This window comes from Hippopotamus amphibius, chromosome 8, assembly GCF_030028045.1.
Source record: "Hippopotamus amphibius kiboko isolate mHipAmp2 chromosome 8, mHipAmp2.hap2, whole genome shotgun sequence".
NCBI classification, from domain to species: domain Eukaryota; kingdom Metazoa; phylum Chordata; class Mammalia; order Artiodactyla; family Hippopotamidae; genus Hippopotamus; species Hippopotamus amphibius.
In genome coordinates, this window is record NC_080193.1 from 75,625,841 (window position 1) to 75,647,699 (window position 21,859).

A 21,859-nucleotide genomic window follows, 5' to 3' on the forward strand; every position below is an offset into this window, starting at 1 on the left:
CCAGCTTCAGATGTCTCCCCTGCAACACCAACAATGGAAAACAGTGTGCTGCTGGAGGCATCTGATGAAAAATACCATAGTTTGATTCCTTTGTGGGAAGCAGAACATTCTGCATTATTTGTCTTCCTTGTTCTTCAGTTCTTTCTCAGTTTCTTAGTTTGATAGGAACAACTGAATAACTGGTGAAACAAAGCATTAAGTGGCCTGTTCTATGTGGCTCAACACTCTGATACAAAGCCTGACCCGAAAAATGACGTCACCACCTGGGCTGGCTATAAGCAGAGACAGCATGAGAAAACCTGTGAACTGTAAATGTGTGAAAAATAAAGAGGAAAACTTCAAATCATTATCAAAAATAAAGGTAAACAGTACACACACCACTCACAAAAGTGCAAAACAGCAGAGAGGTGCCAAGAAAGCATTAACTCACAGTACAGTCAAGAGTCAGATGTGCAGAACTCCTGACAAGCAGAAAAATGCCTAACATTCACTACTACACGCAATTGTTCCAGACTGAAATAAAACAGATTCTAACAATCCGCTGTCTACAAGGATTAAATCTAAAATAAGAAGGAAAAATAAAGATAACAGTGAGGGTGGAAGAGGGAAGCAAGCACATCAATTAAATTCTGACCTAAGGAAAGAAAGTACAGCAATATTAATATCAGACAGAGAACAGTTAATGGCAAAGGCTAACCAGCGTAAAAAAGAGATGTTCCTTTATTAATAAATGATTACTCAGTAATGAAGGTATTAACACTTACTTATATGCTTAAAAGAGCTTCAAAAATAGAGAAGGTGAGAACTGTTAGAAATATGAGAATAAAGTGACAAATTTAATTGACCTGAAAGAGACTGACTCCTCATTATCAGTCTGCGGAAGATCAAGTAGATAAAACATAAGATCCTAAGACGATCTGAGCAACCCATTTTGTACGTTGTGACAAAGACCAAATTTTATTCCCTACAGAAAACATTATCTTTCAAGTCAATGGGAGCTAACATTTCTCACATTTTATAATGAATGATCTTTTTCTTTTTTAATTGAGGTATAGTTGATGTACAACCTTAAGTAAGTTTCAGGTGTACAACATAGTGATTTACAACATTTAAAGGTTATAGTCCATTTACAGTTATTATAAAATGTTGGCTATATTCCCTGTGTTGCATGTATATAAGTGATCTTAACATCAGATACTTATAAATTATATCATGTAGTGACAAGATACAGAAGAAACTAAACTAGTGACAATTGCGGATTCAGAAGTGGAAGCCAAAGATACTGAGAAGCTAAACGGAGCTTTGGACAACACCACAGGGCAGGGGGCAGACAGTGGAATTCAGAACCCAACAGAAAATAAATACATGCTGAGACTCCCGCAGGACTAACCCACAGAAGCAGAGGAAGTGAAAGCAGACCAGCCAATCAGAAAAGGTAAAGCCCACCTTCAAATCAGCTCTACCACAAACTGGGCTTAAGATGATTGGCTGCTCCCTTGCCCACTGGCCAGAGCACAAGTAAACCCTCTTTGAGGGAAGAGAACATCATCCTGAGCCTAAAACTGTCTTCACAACTTTGTAGACAATCTCTGTCAACCAAAACCAACAGGCATTCCAGGAGGAAAGACTAAAGGAACAAAAGAAAAAACCCAGACAATAAAGAAAGACCCAGAGAGGAACCAGATATTTTAATTTTCAGGCATGGACTTTAAACAACAGAAAAGAAACATCTGAAGAACATTAGAAGAAAGATAATAATAATAAAACATCCAGAATGAGGAGAACAGAAAATATTTTTTAAAGCGTGTAAGAGGGGTGGGATGAATTGGGAGATTGGGATTACCATATATACATTACTAGTAAGAAAAAAAAATATCAAATTGTACACTTTAAATATATGCAGTTTATTGTATGTCAATTATATCTCAATAAAAGCTCTAAAAAACTCTAAAAAAATAAAATTAAATTAAATTAAAAAATAAAGAGTATAAGAAACATGGAAGACAGTGAAAAGATCTAACATTAAAGTCCCAGAATAAGAGGAAAAAGTAGCTGATAGAAGTGATACTTGAAGAGATAATAACCAAGACTTCCCCAAAACTGGCAGCAGGAAGGCACACAGCTGCGGAGTTCAGAAGCGCTAGGAACACTAAGCAAGGTAAATACAAAGAGCCATGCTTGGAAAAATCACAGGAAAACAACACAGTGCCAAAGAAAAACAAAAATCTTAAAAGCAGTCAGAGCGGGGAAAGGGTATATTATCATCCAAGGAACAACAACAGGACTGACAAGTCACTTTTAGCAAAAATAATGGAAGTTACAACACAATGGAATGACATTTTGAGACTGCTGAAAGAAAGTGACTGCCATGCTAGAACTGTATAACATGGCAAAAATATACTTCAAAAAGATGGAATAAACAAAACAAAAATAGAAACCAACACTAAAGGATATTAAAGAGAATTTTTCACAGAAGGAATATTACCCCATATAGATCACAGAAATACAGAAAGAAATGAAGGGAGACAGAAAAGGCAAATATTCATTGTAAATTTAAATGACTGTTGACTGTATAATAACGTCCTATGGGGTTTCAAATATATCTAAAATTAAAATAAATAACAAACCAGCAGAAAGGCAAGAGGTGACTACAGAGAGGTTTCCTTTTTAAGTACCAGAAATTAATTGAAATTTCAATTATAATTTCAATAGCAATGAAGAACACAGAGAGTTTAAATGCTCTAAGATCCTTGTATTGTCCTGGAAGCACTAATCTGTATTAGAAGTTAATAAGTCAAGGATATGTTTTACAGTCTATAAAACATCCACTAAAATAATGTATATGAAACAAGCTAAAAGAGGAGAAAATGAAATAATTCATCCATTTCAGAAAGATGTGAAAAAAATATAAAATGTGAGACAAAGAGAAAACAAGTAATAATATACTGGATTTGTACCCAAATACAAGAGTATCTAAAGCCAAGTATAGATTAAACATAATCCAATTAAAGACATCATCCAATTAAACAATCTAATAGACAATTTAAAAAGCCACACAACTTTATGTTGCTTACAAGAGACACATCTTAAAAATAAACAAAAAGGTTTAAAGTAAAAGGATGGAAAATTATATACCATTACTTACAATACAATTACTAACCAAAATAAAGCTATTGTAGCTACAGTAACATCAAAGAAAACTTTAAGGCAAAAAATATTAAGAGAAATAAACAGTTATTTCATAATAAAAGGGTCAATCTAGTAAGAATATAAAATAATTCTAAATCTGTATGCATTTAATAATAAGCCTTCAAATATGTAAAGCAAAAATTAACAGAATGAAAACAAAAAACAGGTAAGTCCACAATCATAGTAGGAGATTTTAATAAATCTCATTCAATAACTAACAGGACAAACAGAAAAAACAAGTTAGAAGGTTATAAAAGATTTGAGAAAAATGATTAAACTTTTGTCCTAATCAACTTACAAGAACTACTGAATCCAAGTTCTGTTCAAGTGCACATGGAACATTTATGAAAAGTGACCATTTACTGGGTCATAAAGAAAGTCTAAACAACTTTAAAAGACTGAAATCATACACAGTATGTTCTCTTATCACAGTAGACTTAAGTTAGAAATCAATAACAACACAACTAGGAAAATCACCCAAATGTCATGAAATTATGGAATACACAGATCAGAAGCAGACACAAAAGAATATAAGGTCATTTACACCAAGTATGTAAAACAGTCAACACAAGTCTATAGTATCAGAAGTTCGGATGGTGGTTACATGCAGCCAAGGATGGGGGAGGGGAGAACAACTGGGTGAGATCACTAGGGGAGCTTCCCAGAGCCTAGACATCTGGGTGGTGGTTACACAGCAAGCTGTGCATATACATTTGTGCACTTTTCAGTATGGAAGTCATATTTTAATTTTAAAAATTAGAATATACAAACTTTCAGTAAAGTAGAAATGCTGCTTTGACAAACTCCTCTGAAGAGTTATGGTAGTTAAAATATACCTTCAGAACAAATCTGTAAACGTTTCCATAAGCCTGAAAATAATTTTTAGAGTATCCCATGTTAGCTAATAGGAAGAAAAGAAATATAAAGGGAAAATGAGAACCATTTTAACCTGATAACTTTGGCCTATTATTAGTACATGAAATCTAGTTAAAAAAAAAAAAGGACCAGTAAAACAAGCATAGCCAAAGAGGGCAAACTTATATAGACAGAGAAAGAGAGAGGGGTGATTTTTGAACCCCCAAAATACAGAGCTGACTATCCAAAAGCACGTGAAAAAAATCAATCCATAAAGAAATTAATACAAATGGCCAACAGACTGTGAGAACTATTCTACCTCACTTTGGTAATCAAAGAAATAAAACATTACCATTTTTATCAAAGTGGCAAAGATGTTCTAAAATTTTAACACATGGTATTTGTGAAAGGATAGAAAAAAACACTTCATGAAGTCCTACTCATACGAGTTCTAAAGGCAATTTGGCAATAATATACCAAAAGCCTTTTAACTTTCATAGATTAATATTAACATGTCTAATTATCAGAAACATACTTCGTGTTACTGCAGAGGCTAGGACATGAAGCTGGCAAGTCCCCTCTTTCTCTTCACGCCGCTCTTACGCTCTCTGGCCTTAGAAGGGGTGACCCCACTTGAAGGTGAGAATGCAGAGGACTCTGCTCTACTCCCCATCTTCTGAAAGCTGCCATGGCCACAGCTCCACCTCATCAAGAATCTAAAGGCACATCTGTGTCTTTGGCTGCATCCCCGCCTTCACTATGTTCTTAACAGAAGACAAGCAGACCCCTCTCCAGTTACAAAAGTCTTCTTCTACCATTTCTTCCATCAAACCTATACAAAAATCTCTCCTCTCCCCCAAATATCTCCTCCCATCTCCCTTGGAAGTCTGTTGTCCCCCGGGTCCTTATTTCTTTATGATACAGTTCTTTGCCCATTTTAGGAAGAAATTAAAATGGAGTCTTTTCTAATACGGAGCAAATTTACTCATTCTTTTCCAGATACAAAAGGTTCCCATCTGTTGGCTGATTCATGATAACAGCAGTTTTCACTGCCTTGTTGTTTGTTATCAGGCATGCAATTTTAATACAAGTTGTGGAATTTGGAAACTACTACTGGAATAGCTGGAAAACCAAATGAGGTAGTCCAGGAAATGTAGTAGCTTCTGGGCAAATACATTCATTCATTCTGCACTACCTTCCCTGAACACATGCGCCAGGCACTGGCAAAGTCCATGGCAGGGCCCTGCCTTCTAGGACCTGCATGCAGATGCCTGCAGTTTGCTGGGAAGTGACAGGTTCAGAGTTCAGACAGTAAATACTGTAGGGACTTAGACGGAAGTGTCCAGAACCTACCGACCCACTGTGAAAGCATGCCTCGGGGAAGAGGATACCAATCAACTGGCTCCAAACACTCCCCATGTATCCCCAAATTCCAGACAGCATCACGGATTGCTCATAGATGAGTCTCCTTATCTTGGAATATTTCTGGGGAACTTCACTATTAATCTTTCTCTTGTCCTTTCAGCACACCCTCAGATGAAAAAGCAGTTTTTACAGCACTAACAAATCTAAAATAAACGTGAAAGAATCAGTGCCTCTGCACCACGGCTGGGAACCATCCATGACTGCCCCATAAGAACAGGCCTGGCATCTGGAAGGCAACTATTTGGCACCCTGAGCACATCTTCCCACACAGACACGATATAAATCAGAGTTCACTCTGCAATCAGACTGCAAGGCTCCGTAGTAACTCATGTAGTACCAAAGAGTAGTGGTATTTTTTATGGAGATGTAATTCCCATACAATTCACCCTTTTACGGTATACAATTCAGTGGTTTTTAGCATATTCATAAAGTTGTGCAACTGTCACCACTATTTAATTTTAGAACATTTCGCCACACACCCCCAACTAAAATCCAGTACCCATTAGCACTTCTCCTTCCACAGCCCCTGGCAACCACTCATCTACTGTCTCTGTAGATTTGACTATTGTGCATTTCATATAAATAGGATCTTAAAGTATGTGGTCTTTTGTGTCTGGCTTTCATTCAGCATGTTTTCAAGGCCCATCCAAGTTGTAATATGTATCAATACCTCAATTATTTTTCCAAAGCCTTTTAAAAGTTCACACTTTCTACCTCAAACGGGATTCCACTTATGAGAATTTAGGCTATGGAAATAATCAGAAATATACAAAAGGAGTTGTGTACAAGTGTACACCACAATGTTATTTAATACCAAAAAAAATGGAATATAGGGACTGGTTAAACTTGTACATTTATATGATGGAATACTATGCAACATTAATAAACAAGATTTTGAAGGATATTATAAGAAAAAAAGCTCATTGTTAAGTGAAGAAATAAGGTTAAAAACTATACTTCATAAAATGTATTTGCCGGGAACAACATAAATCAATATATCTTATTAGGTATCTTTGGGTAATAGAAATATGGATGGTTTTAAATTTCCTATTTTATATACTTTAAAATTTTCTTCAATAACTTGATCAAGAAAGTAATTTATCTTTAATAATACATTTTTCTACTGGGAGAAAAAACAACATTTGGCATGTTGGAATGTGAACAGAAATGCACTTACAATTAAATTCACAGTCCCTAATGTTTTTTAATTATTTATATATATATGAAAATAAGAATGAGTCAATAAGTTGTTTTTAAAAGTTGTGAAAAGCAGACAAAAGACAATAAATACAAATGCAGAAACTGAATTAGGTAATAGAAAAGTGGAATTGTTCAATAATCTAAGAACTGATTCTCTTAAAAAACAAAAATGATAGAGTTTAAGAACTACTACAAGACAGTTTCCCAAGGCAACAGAAATAAAAGCAAAAATAAACAAACAGGATCTAATCAAACTTATAAGCTTTTTCACAGCAAAAGAAACCATAAACAAAATGAAAACACAACCTACAGACTGGAAGAAAATATTTGCAAATGATATGACTGACAAGGGCTTAATTCCCAAAATATACAAACAGCTCATACAACTCAATAACAAAAAAACAAGCAACCCAATCAAAAAATGGACAGGAGACCTAAACAGACATTTCTCCAAAGAAGAGATAGAGAATGGCAATGGGCACATGAAAAGATGCTCAACATCACTAATTACTAGAGAAATGCAAATCAAAACTACAATGAGATACCACCTCACATCGCTTAGAATGGCTATCATTAAGTCTACAAATAATAAATTCTGGAGAGGGTGCAGAGAAAAGGGAACCCTCCTACACTGTTGGTGGGAATATAAATTGGTGCAGCCACTATGGAAAACAGTATGGAGGTTCCTCAAAAAACTAAAAATAGAGTTGCCATATAATCCATCAATCCTACTACTGAGCATGTATCCAGAGAAAACTGTAATTCAAAAAGATTCATGCAGGGCTTCCCTGGTGGCCCAGTGGTTAAGAATCCACCTGCCAATGTAGGGGACACGGGTTTGATTCCTGGGCCGGGACAATCCCACATGCTGTGCAGCGACTAAGCCCGTACACCACAACTACTGAGCCTGTACTCTAGAGCCCACGAGCCACAACTACTGGGTCTGTGTGCCACAACTACTGAAGCCCACACACCTAGAGCCCGTGCTCCGCAACAAGAGAAGCCACCACAATGAGAAGCCCAAGCACCACAATGAGGAGTAGCCCCCACTAGCAGCAACTAGAGTAAGCCTGCGCTCAGGAAACACAACAAAGACCCAATGCAGCCAAAAACAAATAAATAAATTTTTTTAAAAAATAAAAGCTCTTTAAAATAAAAATAGGTTTAAAAAAAAAAGATACATGCAACCCTGTGTTCATAGCAGCACTATTTACAATAGCCAAGACATGGAAACAACTTAAATGTCCATCAACAGATAAATGGATAAAGAAGATGTGGTGTACACACACACACACACACACACACACAGAGGAATATTACTCAGCCATAAAAAAAAGAATGAAATAATGCCATTTGCGGCAACATGGATGGACCGAGATATTATCACACTAAGTGAAGTAAGTCAGAAAGAGAAAGATAAATACAATATGACATCACTTATATGTGGAATCTAAAATATGACACAAATGCACATATCTACAAAACAGAAACAGACTCACAGATATAGAGAACAGACTTCTGGTTGCCAAGGGGGAGAGGAGGTGGAGGGAGGGATGGAGGTTAGGGTTGGGAGTTCGGGATTAGCAGATACAAATTATTTTATATATATATATATATATATATATATATATATACACATTTTATATTTATATATAAAATGAACAGCTCCTACTGTACAGCTATATCCAATATCCTGTGACACACCACAATGTTAAAGAATATAAGAAGGAATACATATATGTATAACTGAATCACTTTACTATACAGAAGAAATTAACACAACATTGTAATCAACTATACTTCAATAAAACTTTACAAAAGAGAGAAATATGACAAGAAAAACAAAAGTTAAACAAGTAAAACTAGAAATGTGAAAGGGGATCTAAACCAGAGACATTTATGTTTAAAGTGCAGGACTTCCCTGGCAGTCCAGTGGTTAAGACTCTGCATTTCCAACGCAGGGGGTGTGAGTTTGATCCCTGACTGGGAAACTAGGATCTCGCATGCCTCCCTGTGTGGCCAAAAATAAATAAATAGTAACAATACATGTTACTAAATTTGAAGGTGTGGAATAAGTGGGAAAGAAAATTACAAAGATGGACTCAAGAAGTAAAAAAGTTCCTATGATAAAAAAGCAAAAATATACCTTTTAGGTTTATTCACAGCCTTATTACCTCCCTGAAAAGTATGTTCTCTCAAACTTTCAAGAAATAATCAATTCTAAAGCTATAAAAATGTTCCAGAGAACGAAAAAATTATGGAAACTTACTAAATGAATTTTATGGGGCCAGTTTAACTACCAAATGAAAACACAACAAAGGCTACCTCCTAACCAAAGAAAAGCACACACATGCTTTCAGAAAATTCTAAATCCAAAATTAGGTTGTAACATTCAACACTACCAAGAGCAACTTATTATTAGGAAATGTACAAATACCTAAAACCAAATTGATCATCTAAATTAATGTTCAAAACACTCCAGTGAAATTCAACACCTATTCCTATTAAACACTCTAAAAGCCAACAAAGAATAATCCATTTACATAGTTTGAAATGTCTCTCCCCAGCCAATAAGTAAACAATAAAACTAACGCAGAAAAAATAAAAACAGTCCAAATAATATGAGGAATAAAATAAAAGAGCCCATCAGGGAAGTCTGATTAACTCGATAAGCCACCAAGTAAAACCAAGAGCAGTTAATTACACCAAAACAAAATAAGTAGAAGTTTAAATGCAGGAAGGAAAATCCCATTTGGAACTGCAACATAATCAATCCATAAATAAGTAAAACAAAGCCTGAAAGTATCTGAAACTAACACTAACTCAAAATGTTAGATCCTAAACGTGAAGAAAATTACCAACCTTGACTGAGTTATAAAAGAATTGAAAAAATTAGAGAGGATACTATATTTCTAGATAAGATGAGTTAATAACATAAAGAAAAATATTTTAAAATATTCCATCCCTTCTATTAGTCATACCTTACACGATAGGTTCTAAAAAAAAAAGTGAGCCCCGAAGCCAAAACTGTACACTCATTAAAAAATATGATGAAGAAAAAAAAATATATGTATGATGAACATTTAGATCAATCAAAATGGGGAAATGTCAACCATAAACTGTCAAAAGAGAAAAATAAAACCAAACAGGTATAAAACAAAAGGATCACTGTGATCTCATGGTATATGCAAGTAAAGACATAGAGAGTTAGACATAAAGATAAATCACTCTAAAGTGAGCAGTTGGCTACCTCTGGGTGCTGAGGTCACATGATTTTATGCATTTAGAACTTTTGCAGAAAGTACAACATAATTTCTATAAATAGGAAGGGGGTAGTTTTAAAAAGAAAAGAAATACACCAAAATATCAACTTCTATGATTTGAAGTGGCTGAACTACGGTTGTTTTTGCTTCGACATTCTTTTCTGCATTTTCCAAATTTTCTGTAACAATCATGAAAAACAAACCTCTGTGCAAAACTGTTAAAGAAATGTAAACTATAACATGTTTAAAACATTCATTTGGACCCTCTCGTTCTTTTGCGCTCAGTGTGCCAAATTCTCAGTTATTCTCCAACCACAGTATTATTTTTGAATCTTAAACTCAAAATTTACCAGGAATTGTTCCAATCAGAGAGCAGAGGATGAAAAGTCTGAACTGCTCACACACTTTTGTTCAAATTAAACAGGAAAATCAAATGTGAAGAGGAATCAAGAAAGGTGCGTGTCCAGAGACCTACCGTAAAGCTGTTGTTGACGTTTTTGGTACTGGATTCAGCAACACTGGCGTCTGTCAGGTCCACCTCATCAAATATGATCGACTAGAAAGACACAGGGCCTGCAGTCAGCAGAGGCTAAGGTGCCTCTGGCCCAGGGCTGCCCCCCACCCTCCCTCAACCCCAGACAAGCCCATGAGAGCTAAATGAACGCTGAGTGAGTTCACCCTACTCTCTTCTGGCAAAGCACAGAGCTCACAGGTGTAGCTCAGGAATTTTTTTTTAGGGACTTCCCTAATGGTCCAGTAGGTAAGACTCCTCGCTCCCAATGCAGGGGGCCCAGGTTTGATCCCTAGTTGGGGAACTAGATCCCGCAAGCATGCCGCAGCAAAGAACCCATGTGCCACAATTAAGACCCAGAGTAACCAAAATAAATAAATAATAGATTAATTAATCAAAAAAAAAAAAAAAAAGACTTTTTTTAGTCCAGGGAGTTCCCTAGTGATTGCATTAATGGAACCAAAAATACGTCCTCACACAAGTCCACCTGAGAGGGCAGGGTCCCAACTGAGGGTCCTCTGTCCTTTGGCTTTAGTTTCTCCACCTCGCACACCTGAGGGGAAAGGTCCCGGCTAAAATAATTCTAGGAGAAGAGAGACCAACCCAAATCGAAGGGACCCAGCCATGAAAGAAAACAAGGGAGCAGAGCAGAGAGAGTCTAGTCCTGGAGAGAGAGTCAGTCTCCAGAAGAAGGGCTGGGAACCAGGCCTGGCTCACCTCCCCATTTTCCTCTCCTCTCTCTCCCAAATCCCCCATCACAGCCCCCACCTCCTGTTTACCTTAGTCCCCTCTAGGAGGACTCTATCAGGAACCCCTGGAGGAACACTAAGAACTTAGAAAAGAGATACAGTCTTTTAAGTAACTCCCCCGCCCCTCGAACTAAAATAACTATAAGGGTTTGCCTTTTTTAAATGAAGGATGTGGTCAGAACCCTTTCTAAACAAGTTACTCTGTTCACTTTCAAATTTTAATGCACTAACTCACTAGGGATACATCCCAAAATGTAAACTACTCAGATTCCAGATTTTTCTTAATACCAAAATATTAGTATTGACTGCAATATGATACAAAAAGACTAGTATTCAGAACACTAAAACCAGGTTTGCAGACACGCTGGTGTGTGAAGTGTGTGACACCACAGTCGTCTAAACTGGGCAGTGATTCAAGGACTCTCAGTGGCTCCTCCTCTGTCACTGGCATCTGCCTGGTGATTCTAGCTTTAAACCCTACACAGATAGCACCTAGGAAGAAGGATCATGGCTAGGAAGCCACAGAGGAAGCCAGAGAGAATTTCTGTTCACACACCAACACGCCCAACACACTTTAAAAACACTTTGTTAGTTTCACAGATATATACACTTATCTCCAAACTCATTAAGTTGCACACATTAAGTATCTGTACAGCTTTTTGTAAGCCAATTATACCTCAATAAAGTGGTTTTAAGAAAAAGATATTCAGGCTGTAATAAGAGACTTTTAAGCCAGTTACCCCCAATTTTTCTGAAAGAAAGATATCTAACTATAATGTGGGTATTTCTGTGACCTCTTCTCCCTTCCCCATTGGTGACATATGACATTAAAGAAAAAGAAAATGAATTAAAAAATCAATGTTCATAAGAAATAAAACATGCTTGAGACACATAAAACCCAGCACCCTAGAGTATTACAAAACTCGCTCGAAATAACAGGTCTAGAATCCAAGGTTTTTCCCAAAATGAGGGTGCGAACCCAGCATCTCCCTGCAGCTCCTCGGACAGTTTTTTCTCACTAAGTTTCCTCCGCAGCATCTTACCTTGGCAGTTTTTGCATAGTACAGCGTTCGCCCTCGCAGCTTAAAGTATCTCCTTTTTGATCGTTGGAATGAATTGTTCTGTTTGGTCAGCATCCCCTCTTTAATGACGGTCTGGAAGCACAGAAATGGATTCATGAGCGAGTGTTTTCACTGTGCCGTGCACTGGTCCATTCATAGTCCAGTGCATTTGTGTCCCTAATGGGCCAATGGCCTAACAGAACTATTTCTCACATTCTCCCCAAACCCTGACCTATAGACAGGCTGAGCGGGCAGCCAGGGGAGGGTGATATAATTCTCAAGGGGGCGATGGCGTGCCTGAGTGGCAGGGGTGCGGGGTGTCAGAGGCCCAAGGTGTGCCCTGCACATGCCCCAGGGTGGGGGAGGGGGGTCAGCGGAAGGGAGCGCAATGGCTCGCAAGACCACCAATAGCGGCCCCGGGCCAGTGCTCTCTCCAGCTTCAGCATTTGGTATTTTTCAGCTATTCTTGGCCCCCGTCTCTGTGTTCTCTGGCCTCCTGCCATTTCTCAGGATCCTGCTGCCAAAACTGTCGACGTAGGTTGCTATGGGGTTCCGTGCAGTTCCCTGCCTGTCCCACTCAGCCCACACCCCTGTTCACAGGCCAGGCATGTGCGTCTACCCATCCTGTGACACAGAGAAGTGCCACCACCAAAGTCACTAAAACTCTCCATCCCCCAAACCTGACCAGCCCACACAGAGCAGGGGTTCAAAAAGAATCACAAGGTGAGCAGCAGTGCACTCAGCTAGGCTCAATGAAAGCCAAAAATGGGGCATGGCTTCTGGAGCTGCTTCCCCTCACGCTGTGTCCCCAGCGCTGACTGAATGGGAGAAGGGACCCCTAGACACCACTTACAAGTTAAATGCTCAAGGACCTACCTGATCAGTAGACGTGTTGAACCACTCAGAGCCACTAACACAGGCAAAACTAATAAGCAAGGTGCCCTGAAACAAGAGCCTGGCTCCCAGCATCTGCGCACACCTAAACACATGTCCATCCTACACAGAGGGTCCCCGTACAATGGAGGCAAAATGTACAAAAATCTGTTCAAGGACAAGAACACTGGTCCAGAGAAACCTTTGTTTAATTACCTAATCCTGTATAGCTTTGCACTTTAGGTAACTTTTTAAGTAGCTGTACAAAGCACTTGGGCATCTGTGGCCACTTAAGACGACATACGACAAAACCAGACACACAAACCCTACGTCACCCAAATGCATTAAAGGCAAAAGCAGATCACTGTGCAGTCTGGTCCCTCCATCAGCCCACTGCTGACGGAGGGAGTGGAACCTGGGATACAGCATTACCCCCCGCAGAAGAATGCTGAAGACAGCTCCACACACTCACCACCAGCACCTGGCTGTGCACCAGAACCCCATCTGAGAGCCCCAAGCCCCAGGTGTCCTGGGAGGCATGCAGCACTGCTCCTCCCTTCATCCCCACCACAGAATGTCCTCTTGGAGTTTCCTCGGCAGGGTGGGCTGCACACGCCAGCCTGCAACCCCATGCCAGGTCCAATGGAATTTGTGCCATCAGGGCTGACCCAAAATTACAAAAAGCAACCCTCTCCAATTCCCTAGAGAATCAACTCAGGAAAAACTACTGAGGAACCGCCCTACTCATTCTGTGGTGTGTACCTTCACCTCTTCTTCTGAGGAGACCACCCACCGTTCTTCAAGGTAATTAAGGAGCAGAGAGGAACACAAAATCACCCAAGATCAAGGTAAAAGACACATGCCAATCCAAGGTGGAGAGAAGTCCCAACCTCTGGTCTCAGGAGCTCCAGATATAAACCAGTCTGCAATATGGAATTACAGCTAAGTTGTTTCCTAAGATTCTTTTCAGACCCTAGTGCACATGGTGATGCTATTTCAATGTGCTCTTCAAAGACAGGACAGCTCTGTCTGTGCCCAGGGGTGCAGACCCATGACGTCTGCACTGCTCTCCAGGAGAGCCCTTCCTCTGGACCCCACGGGACCCACTCAGAGACCAGGCACATCTCCTCACCCCCAAACATCTTCCTTACCTCTGCAGAGGAAGTAATCGCTTCCATCTCTTTCCCAAATGCAAATTAAAGAAAAAAAGAAAAAAAAGACAACAAAACCAACAAGCCCAGACCCAGAAAAGTTACAAGAAGTTATCTTCAAAGGATAAATGCTGAAATATTTTTCTTGCATCTCCCACTACACATGTCACACATAAAAGAAAAGCAAAATTAAAACAAAATCCACTCCAACACACACACACCCACAAATCTTTCAGAAAGCGGATGAGAGCTGCGATCTTGGGCTACCCAAGGAGAGCTGTTGTTCTATTTATAGAACAAGAGTGCTCAGAAAAAGACTCTGGTGGGTTTCAGCGGAAAAGGCTGGGGAATAGATAAAGACCAGTACTTCTTTGAAGCTTTCTCAGAAACTGCATCTCTTCCCCTAGTCACTGCTCATGAACATTATGATATGCTGCAGAATATTTTTAACAATCAGTCAAAAGCAATGCACTAAAAGTGATCAAGAAAAGAACACCCCTGACTAATGTGCTGTGTTTTGCATCTGGCAGCCTAGAAGCGGCACCCACAGGAAGCTGCTCAGCTGGCAGGCCTCCTCCTCACGCCCACCGGAGCGGAGAACCAGAAGTCCAAACCCAGACCCGAGAGCGGCTGCTCACTTATGTTGGTCGGCCAGGCTCTCAGAATCATTTTGTCAAGTTCTCTGCACAAACAAAAGGGCCAACTCTGTCCTGCCAGCCATCCGGGCATCTTCATTACCATCAGGGAGAGGACAGATTTGCCACACACACAGGCACTGAGAATCAGAGCAGCAAGTGGAGCATTCAGCCCACCTTCAAACAGAGAGGGTGCAAATCCCAAGCTGGGCTCCGGGGATGGAAGCCAGCAGAGTATTCAGCCTGAGCCAAAGCATGGCCCGGGGTGCCACAGCCACTCACTGACCGACAGAGAAGCGCCCAACCTACAGGCAAGACAGCCCAGGCACCTGCCTCAAGGGAAGGTCCAATCTCTAGTCATCCTGCTCAGGAGCAAAGAATGGAGTAAGGCAGTTCCAGAAATGCCCTTCGAAAGGCTGCAAACCAGTGGGCAGAGAGGGCGAGGTCAGGCCTGCCTTATGGGGCCGTGTGCACCCAGTCACAGTGGAGGATGACCACTCTCTGCTATGGCAGTGCGAGCTCCTTCCTTCACCCCACCTTACACTCTCCCCAGACATGCAGCAGCAGTGGCTCCGAGGGCTCCAGGGACAGCTCAGACCAGAGGAGGACAGAGGACACAGGGCGCCAGGGAGGAAGCAATTCCCCCACAAGAGAAGGCTTCCCAGAACAGGTCTTAGAAGATGAGCAGGGGTCTGAGTAGGCCAGCCAGAGAGGTCCACAGCCTCCTATGGGCTGCAAACAGAGCCTAAGAGGGCTGGGAAGGTGGGCGAAGGGCCCAGATCACTGACAGCAGACCTGCCGGTCACAGGGGCCCCAAACCAGGGGGTGATATCTCAGGATGTACATTTTATTTTAGAAAGATGATTTTGGCCACAATGTGGAGGAGAGGGAGCTGGGGTGAAACCAGGAGGGAGACAGAACACTCCAAAAACTCTTATAAGATGGCAGCCAGCCACGAGGAGCGTCTGGAAGGAAGGAGACATGGTCACGGGCATGAGAGTGCTTAGAAGACAAACCATAGGCGGGATGAGGGGGATGACCCCAAGGGGTCTCCTGGGGAAGACTGCGGGCTTCGTTTTGGACACGCTGACTATGAGGGCCCCAGGGACGCCACGGGGAGCTGAGTGGAGGGCCAGATAATGTGGCTGGAGCAGAAGAAAAGTTCAAGGGGAGACACCTCAGTGAAGTCCCTTATGGGAAAGGAGTAGAATGAGAAGAGACCCAAGAAACTAGGAAGCCCAGGATACCAACATCGGGTACAGAGAGGAGGTGGGAGTCCAAAAAGGAAGACAAGAAGGAAGTGACATAAAACCAGGGGAACAGATGAAAAATCACCGAGAAGGCCTCGTGGATGACAACTGATGATGGCTGAGGTTGAGTGCAAGAGCGAGGTCATCAATGGGGGCCAGGAGGAGCCCACAAGGAGTCACCCAGGACCTGCCACTGGAGCAGACTCGCCACCTGACCCAGGGCAAAGCCAGATCAAACTGCAATGAATGTGACCCAGACGGGAGGAAGCAAAGATGGTAGACTGCTTTTTTAATTTGCATGTTTTTTAACTTTTTATGAACACAGAATCATACTGTACATACTGTACTTGAACTTCCTATTCTTCTTGTCCTGATGTATTGTCATCAGCCTTCCATATTAGTAAATATATTTTTGTCTGCTACAGAGTATTTCACTATAGTGAAGTGTGTATATCATTCAACACACTCCCACCGCTGGAACATTTAGAACGCTTCCTGCTCAATACTACCCACAATGCTTCAAAGATTATTGCTATAATGGAATAGCTGCACATGTCCTGAGCTATTCCTTAGAGCAAGGTACTAGAAGTAGAACTTGGGGATCAAAGCCTGAAACAGACGCTCACAGGTTTGAAAGCGTGATGTGTGACAGAATGCTGGGGGGAGACAGGGACTAGTCAAAGTGGGGCTGAGACATCAGGTCTTCGAAAGAGAAAGGTGCAATTGGTCCCGTACCTCACACACCACACAGAAATCCCTTCCAGATGGACTACAGATTCAGTGCAAAAGGTAAAACTTTAAAAGCTTCAGCAGACAAAATAGAATAATTTCTTTATGACCTTAGGATTGGAAAAAAATTTCTTAAATAGTATTTTTAAAATACTAAACATAAACTATAAGATTGCTAAAACCAACTTTATTTCCACTGAGAACCTCTGGTCATCAGACAGCTTACAAAGAAAGAGAAGAGGGAAGCCGCATCTGGGAAAAGATACGTGAAATACTGCCCATAGCCAGAGAGAATATCCAGAATATTATAAGAAGCCCTGCAAAACTATAACAAAGAAAAAGAAACTACCAAAAGGAAAACTGGCAGAAGGCACGAACCATGTATGGTAAGTCAAATGGTGACTAAAAGATGCTGAACTGCAGGAGGCTGGACAGAAGACAGCCCAGGAGGGGCATCCGAGTGCTCTGCCGGGGATTTGGGGCGGGGCACGGTCCACCTGCATCACAACTTACATTTATGTGGTATGTGAAAGGAAAGGGAAAAACAAGGTTAATAAAAGGATGGAAGTAAAATCTCAGGCAGAGCTTTGCTGATGGTATCGTATGTGTCAGTGTGAGAATGTCCACGGTTTCCCGACCACCAGCCAGCCCAAGGGGACGGGGAGGGGGGCTGCAGGCAGGCCAAGAAATAAAGGGCGAGGGGAATAAAATAAAAGAAGAAAGGAGTGAAATTTTAGCCAAACATTCACAGCCATCTATTTGTCCTTCAACCGTCACAAACCTATGTTAGGCAACATCATCCAAAGTCAAAGTCCAAAAACAGTGGAGATATTAGCATAAAAAGTTAATTTCTCGGAATTCCCCGGAGGTTCAGTGGTTAGGACTCCGAGCTCTCTCTGCTGGAGCCTGGGTTCAATCCCTGGTTGGGGAACTAAGATCCCACAAGCCTCGTGGTGTGGCCAAAAAATAAAAACAAAATAAAATATTTCTGTGGAAAGAAGCTAGTAAAACGTGTTTCTTTAAATCTGCACATCACTTGAAATTTTCATAAGCATTTTTATTTATTTGCTTTCTTAAGAAAACAAACACTTATGGTTTATGAGGCAGACACTAATATTCTGAGTGACAAATGAGAAAGCTGGTCATTAAGGGACTGAGTAATTTGTCCAAGGTTAAACAGCTAATGACAGACCACAAAAGAAATGTCAGGCCTCCTTACTGTTATCTCGAACCTTCTTCTCGGGTTTAGGAATACCATAACAAATAAACAGGAAACAACCAGAAAATAATGTGTTCACAAAACATAGGCATGTACAACATACCCAAGACCAATAGGTTATTTTAAACACTTCCTGAGTGAGTGCCCACCATATCTACTACATACATACAAGCCATTTTCACCTTTTAATCTGCATGCTGACTTTGGAGGCATGTAGTAATAGTCCCATTTTATAGACTAGGAAACTGAGGGTCAGAAGAATTAAGTAACTCACTCAAGGCCACATGGTTAGTAAGTGGAAGACCTGAAATTCAAACCTAGAACCTAGACAGTCAGGCCAAAAATATCTATTAGCAAGCCTACAACCCTCCATCAGGAGGCTATGTCCCTTGCCAGAGCGAGAGCGCCCCAAGGCCTATGGCTGCCTTATTGATCTCACTCATCTTAAATCATCTAGTGCCCAGCACTGAGAATTCTGAGGAAACTTTTTGCAAAATACCATAAAGAGCTAATATCCCTAATCTATAAAAAGATTCTTAAAAATTGAGAACAACCTGATAGAAAAATGGGCAAAAAATATTAACAGCCATTTCACAAAAAAAATTAAAATGGTACATTTCACAAAAAATAAATTTAAATGGCCCTTAAATACATGAAAAGATGATCGACCTAGCTCACAATAAGAGAAAAACAAATTGAAACTAAACTAAAATACTATTCTATCAGATTGACCAAAAAAAAAAAAAAAGGCAACACACCCTGTGGGCAAGACTGTGAGGAAACAGGCTGGTCTGACTGCAAGATGAGGTGAATCCTGAGGACAGGAATCTGGCAAAACCTGGCAAATCACACGTGTACCTACCCTCTGATCCAGCAAGCCCCTCCAAGGAACCTATCCCACAGATACTCCAACAAAAATATAAAATGAGGTTTGTACAAGGATACTTGCTGCAAAATATTATAGCAAAAGACTGAAAATGATCCACGTGGTTGAATAAACTATGGTACATTCAGGAAACATAATACTACACCTTTGTAAAAGGAATGAGGAAGACCTTTATACAGCTATGGAATGATCTCCAGATAGTATGAAGTCAAAAAAGAAAGGTTCAGAACATGCATGGAGTATGCTATCGTTTGTGTAAAAAGGATATTTGTGTCTGTGTGTGTTTGCATAGACAGAAATAAAACTTAAAAGCAAATATGTGCACATATTATTTTTAAATTTTCAAGCGGAAAATAAACCAAAATAATAAAATAATAAAAATGGTTCCCTATCGGGGAAGAGGACAGACCAGACCAGACAGGGGAGGAAGCCAGGCCTCTCAGAAGGTACATAGTTTTAAAAAGGACTCACACAGAAGGGCAGCCTCTGCAGGGCAGCAGCACTAGGGGAGCTAGCACTGGCCCACGTCCATGGCTTTCCACGGATGGCCCCACTTCATCTGCACGGCCACCTCCTACGAGAGGCCCGGTCAACTTTCCCACTTCATACAAACGAGCAAGGTGAAGAGATGGCGTCAGTACCCATGCGGTGCCCACTCCGTAACCAGGAACATAGTTCTCATCAATATTTCATTCAGTCCTCACCACCCTGTGAAGAGTTACCACCCCCTTTCACTTATGAAGAAACTGAGGTCCAGAGAGGAGCTATATCTATAGAGAAGGGTCAGAGGTGGGGTTCAAACCCAGGTGTCTGATTTCAACTCTCTCCACTATTCAATATCAAGTGAAAAGAACCCACTCTTCCAGGGTGAACACGCGGACAGACACACATGGTTCAAGGCACAACCATCTCCCCTACCCACAAGGTTGGCCTCCAAACACATTCAGAGGCTCAGTTAAGGCAAAGACTCACCTGGCCTGTGTGAGCCTAGACAGTAAAATCCATCTCCCACAGACCTGTGGAATGAATGCACTCTTTGTTCCAACAAATATTTATTGAACACTTAGTGCAAGCACTGCTAGGAATACGATGATGAAACAGACAGGACCCTTGACCTTTAAGGAAACCGCATGCTGGTAGAGGGATACTTTTACAAAGTAAAAGGTACCCTGAGAATTTGCTTTAAATACTCAGAAAAAAGCAGGGCTCATGGGTGGGAACAGATGACACAAGAAAGACACAACGCTGACAACTGTTTGGACTGGTGGTTAATTAAACTCCTCTCCCTACTTTTGTGTATGTTTGGAAATTTCCATTACAGGGGTACAGACAGGGTGCTTTGGAAACTCAAATGTGAATGAAATACAACAGAGGCTTGAACGCAAGGCCTGAAGCTGCTACCACTTGGGTTAACGGCAGCCACTGCCCTCACCCCAGTTTCCTGATGGGTCCATCCCCCCAAGAAGGTGCTATACAGGGCAGAAAATGCTGAAGGAAACAGCTCAGACACTGCAAAGTGCTACACAAATGTAAAGCAGTACCCTAACCATCATTTCTCAAATTCCTCTTCCCTGGGCACTCGCTCACCCTGCTGTCCCCTTGCCCATTTTCAGGCATTAAATGGAAAGGAAGTCCAGCATTAAACAGCCCGACTCAAGGCTGACAGGCTTACTGGAGGTTACGTTTTCTTTACTTGAGAACACTCAAGAGTCCAGCCATTGCTAACACCTACTACTAACATCCTGGGATAATATCCTTCCAGTGTGTTTTCAGTGTATAAATAAAACTGAAAAGTGGAGGTTATATAATAAACAAATTATTTAATAACCTGCTTTTTCAAACAATACATTGTGACCAGATCTGCTTTTATTTCATGTTTTGTTTCTCTACAGCCTAATTCTACTTCATTTATTCAGATGCTTAAGGACACTGACATAATTATGAACATATCTAAGAAATTGAGTGTTTCATACACCAAACAGTCTCAATGTCAAGCTAAATTGTATCTTATTTATACCAAGACCTTAAACTGTCTGCTTACATAAGTTTAGATTTATTTTCAACATAGGAATTAAAAGTTTAAACAAATGGGGACATAACTAAAATGTTCCATATAATATATACATTTATTAGGATACTATGAAATTTAAATCCTGTGTTTTCACAAATCTGGCTCCTTAAATTTAATGTTTCGGCCCAACGGTTCAACCTGTTCAGCTGTGTCTTAGGACATTCCAGAGAGGCAACTGAGGGCAGACTCGTCTCCATCTTCTGCTACTAGCACACAGCATCCATGGCAAGACAGACACTCTTACTGTAAGGAATCTTCAATTGAAGGGTAACATGTTATGCATTTCTGTTTTCTTTAGTATGAAATAATAATGCTCATTTTAGAAAATGCAGAAAAGAAATAAAAATAATCCAAACTGCACCACCAGCACGATCCCTGACATCAGTTTGGAAACTCTCACCTCCTGCGCACCGTGTCTTGCACACACAGCTGAATGTCTACACACACTGCCTCTCTGATTTCCCAACATCACAAAGTACTGTCCAAAGTACTGCCTTCCTCCATCACCTGAATGGCTGGCTGATGAGGCCAAGAGTAGCTCCTTGCTCTGCCACTTCCCGAATGTGTGGCCTGGTGCTGCTGGGCACCTCAGCCCCCTCATTACAATCTTCATGCAGTTGTGAAGGTGAACGGTGCTGAGCGCAGGACCAGCACCAAACAGGTGTCAGCTAATGTCATTAACTCACTGAGTTGTTAAACTGAAGCGTTTCTGGGTTTGCAACTTTTTATATTTAATGGTGCAATAAGCATATTGTCTAGGATGCTTTTTCATATTTAAGATTAGTTCCTCAA

General features: G+C 40.7%; 1 protein-coding gene across 3 annotated transcripts in view; it reads right to left on the reverse strand.

The window, feature by feature from the left end:
- Nucleotides 1–21,859, reverse strand: part of DGKD (diacylglycerol kinase delta) — a 115,014-nt gene that overhangs the window by 72,935 nt on the left and 20,220 nt on the right. For all 3 annotated transcript variants that reach the window (XM_057746428.1, XM_057746427.1, XM_057746429.1), the window contains exons 2-3: nt 12,236–12,346; nt 10,408–10,488 (exon numbers count right to left, since the gene is read on the reverse strand). In XM_057746428.1, coding sequence (XP_057602411.1) covers nt 10,408–10,488; nt 12,236–12,346 — 192 coding nt within the window. The remainder of the gene's footprint in view (nt 1–10,407; nt 10,489–12,235; nt 12,347–21,859) is intronic.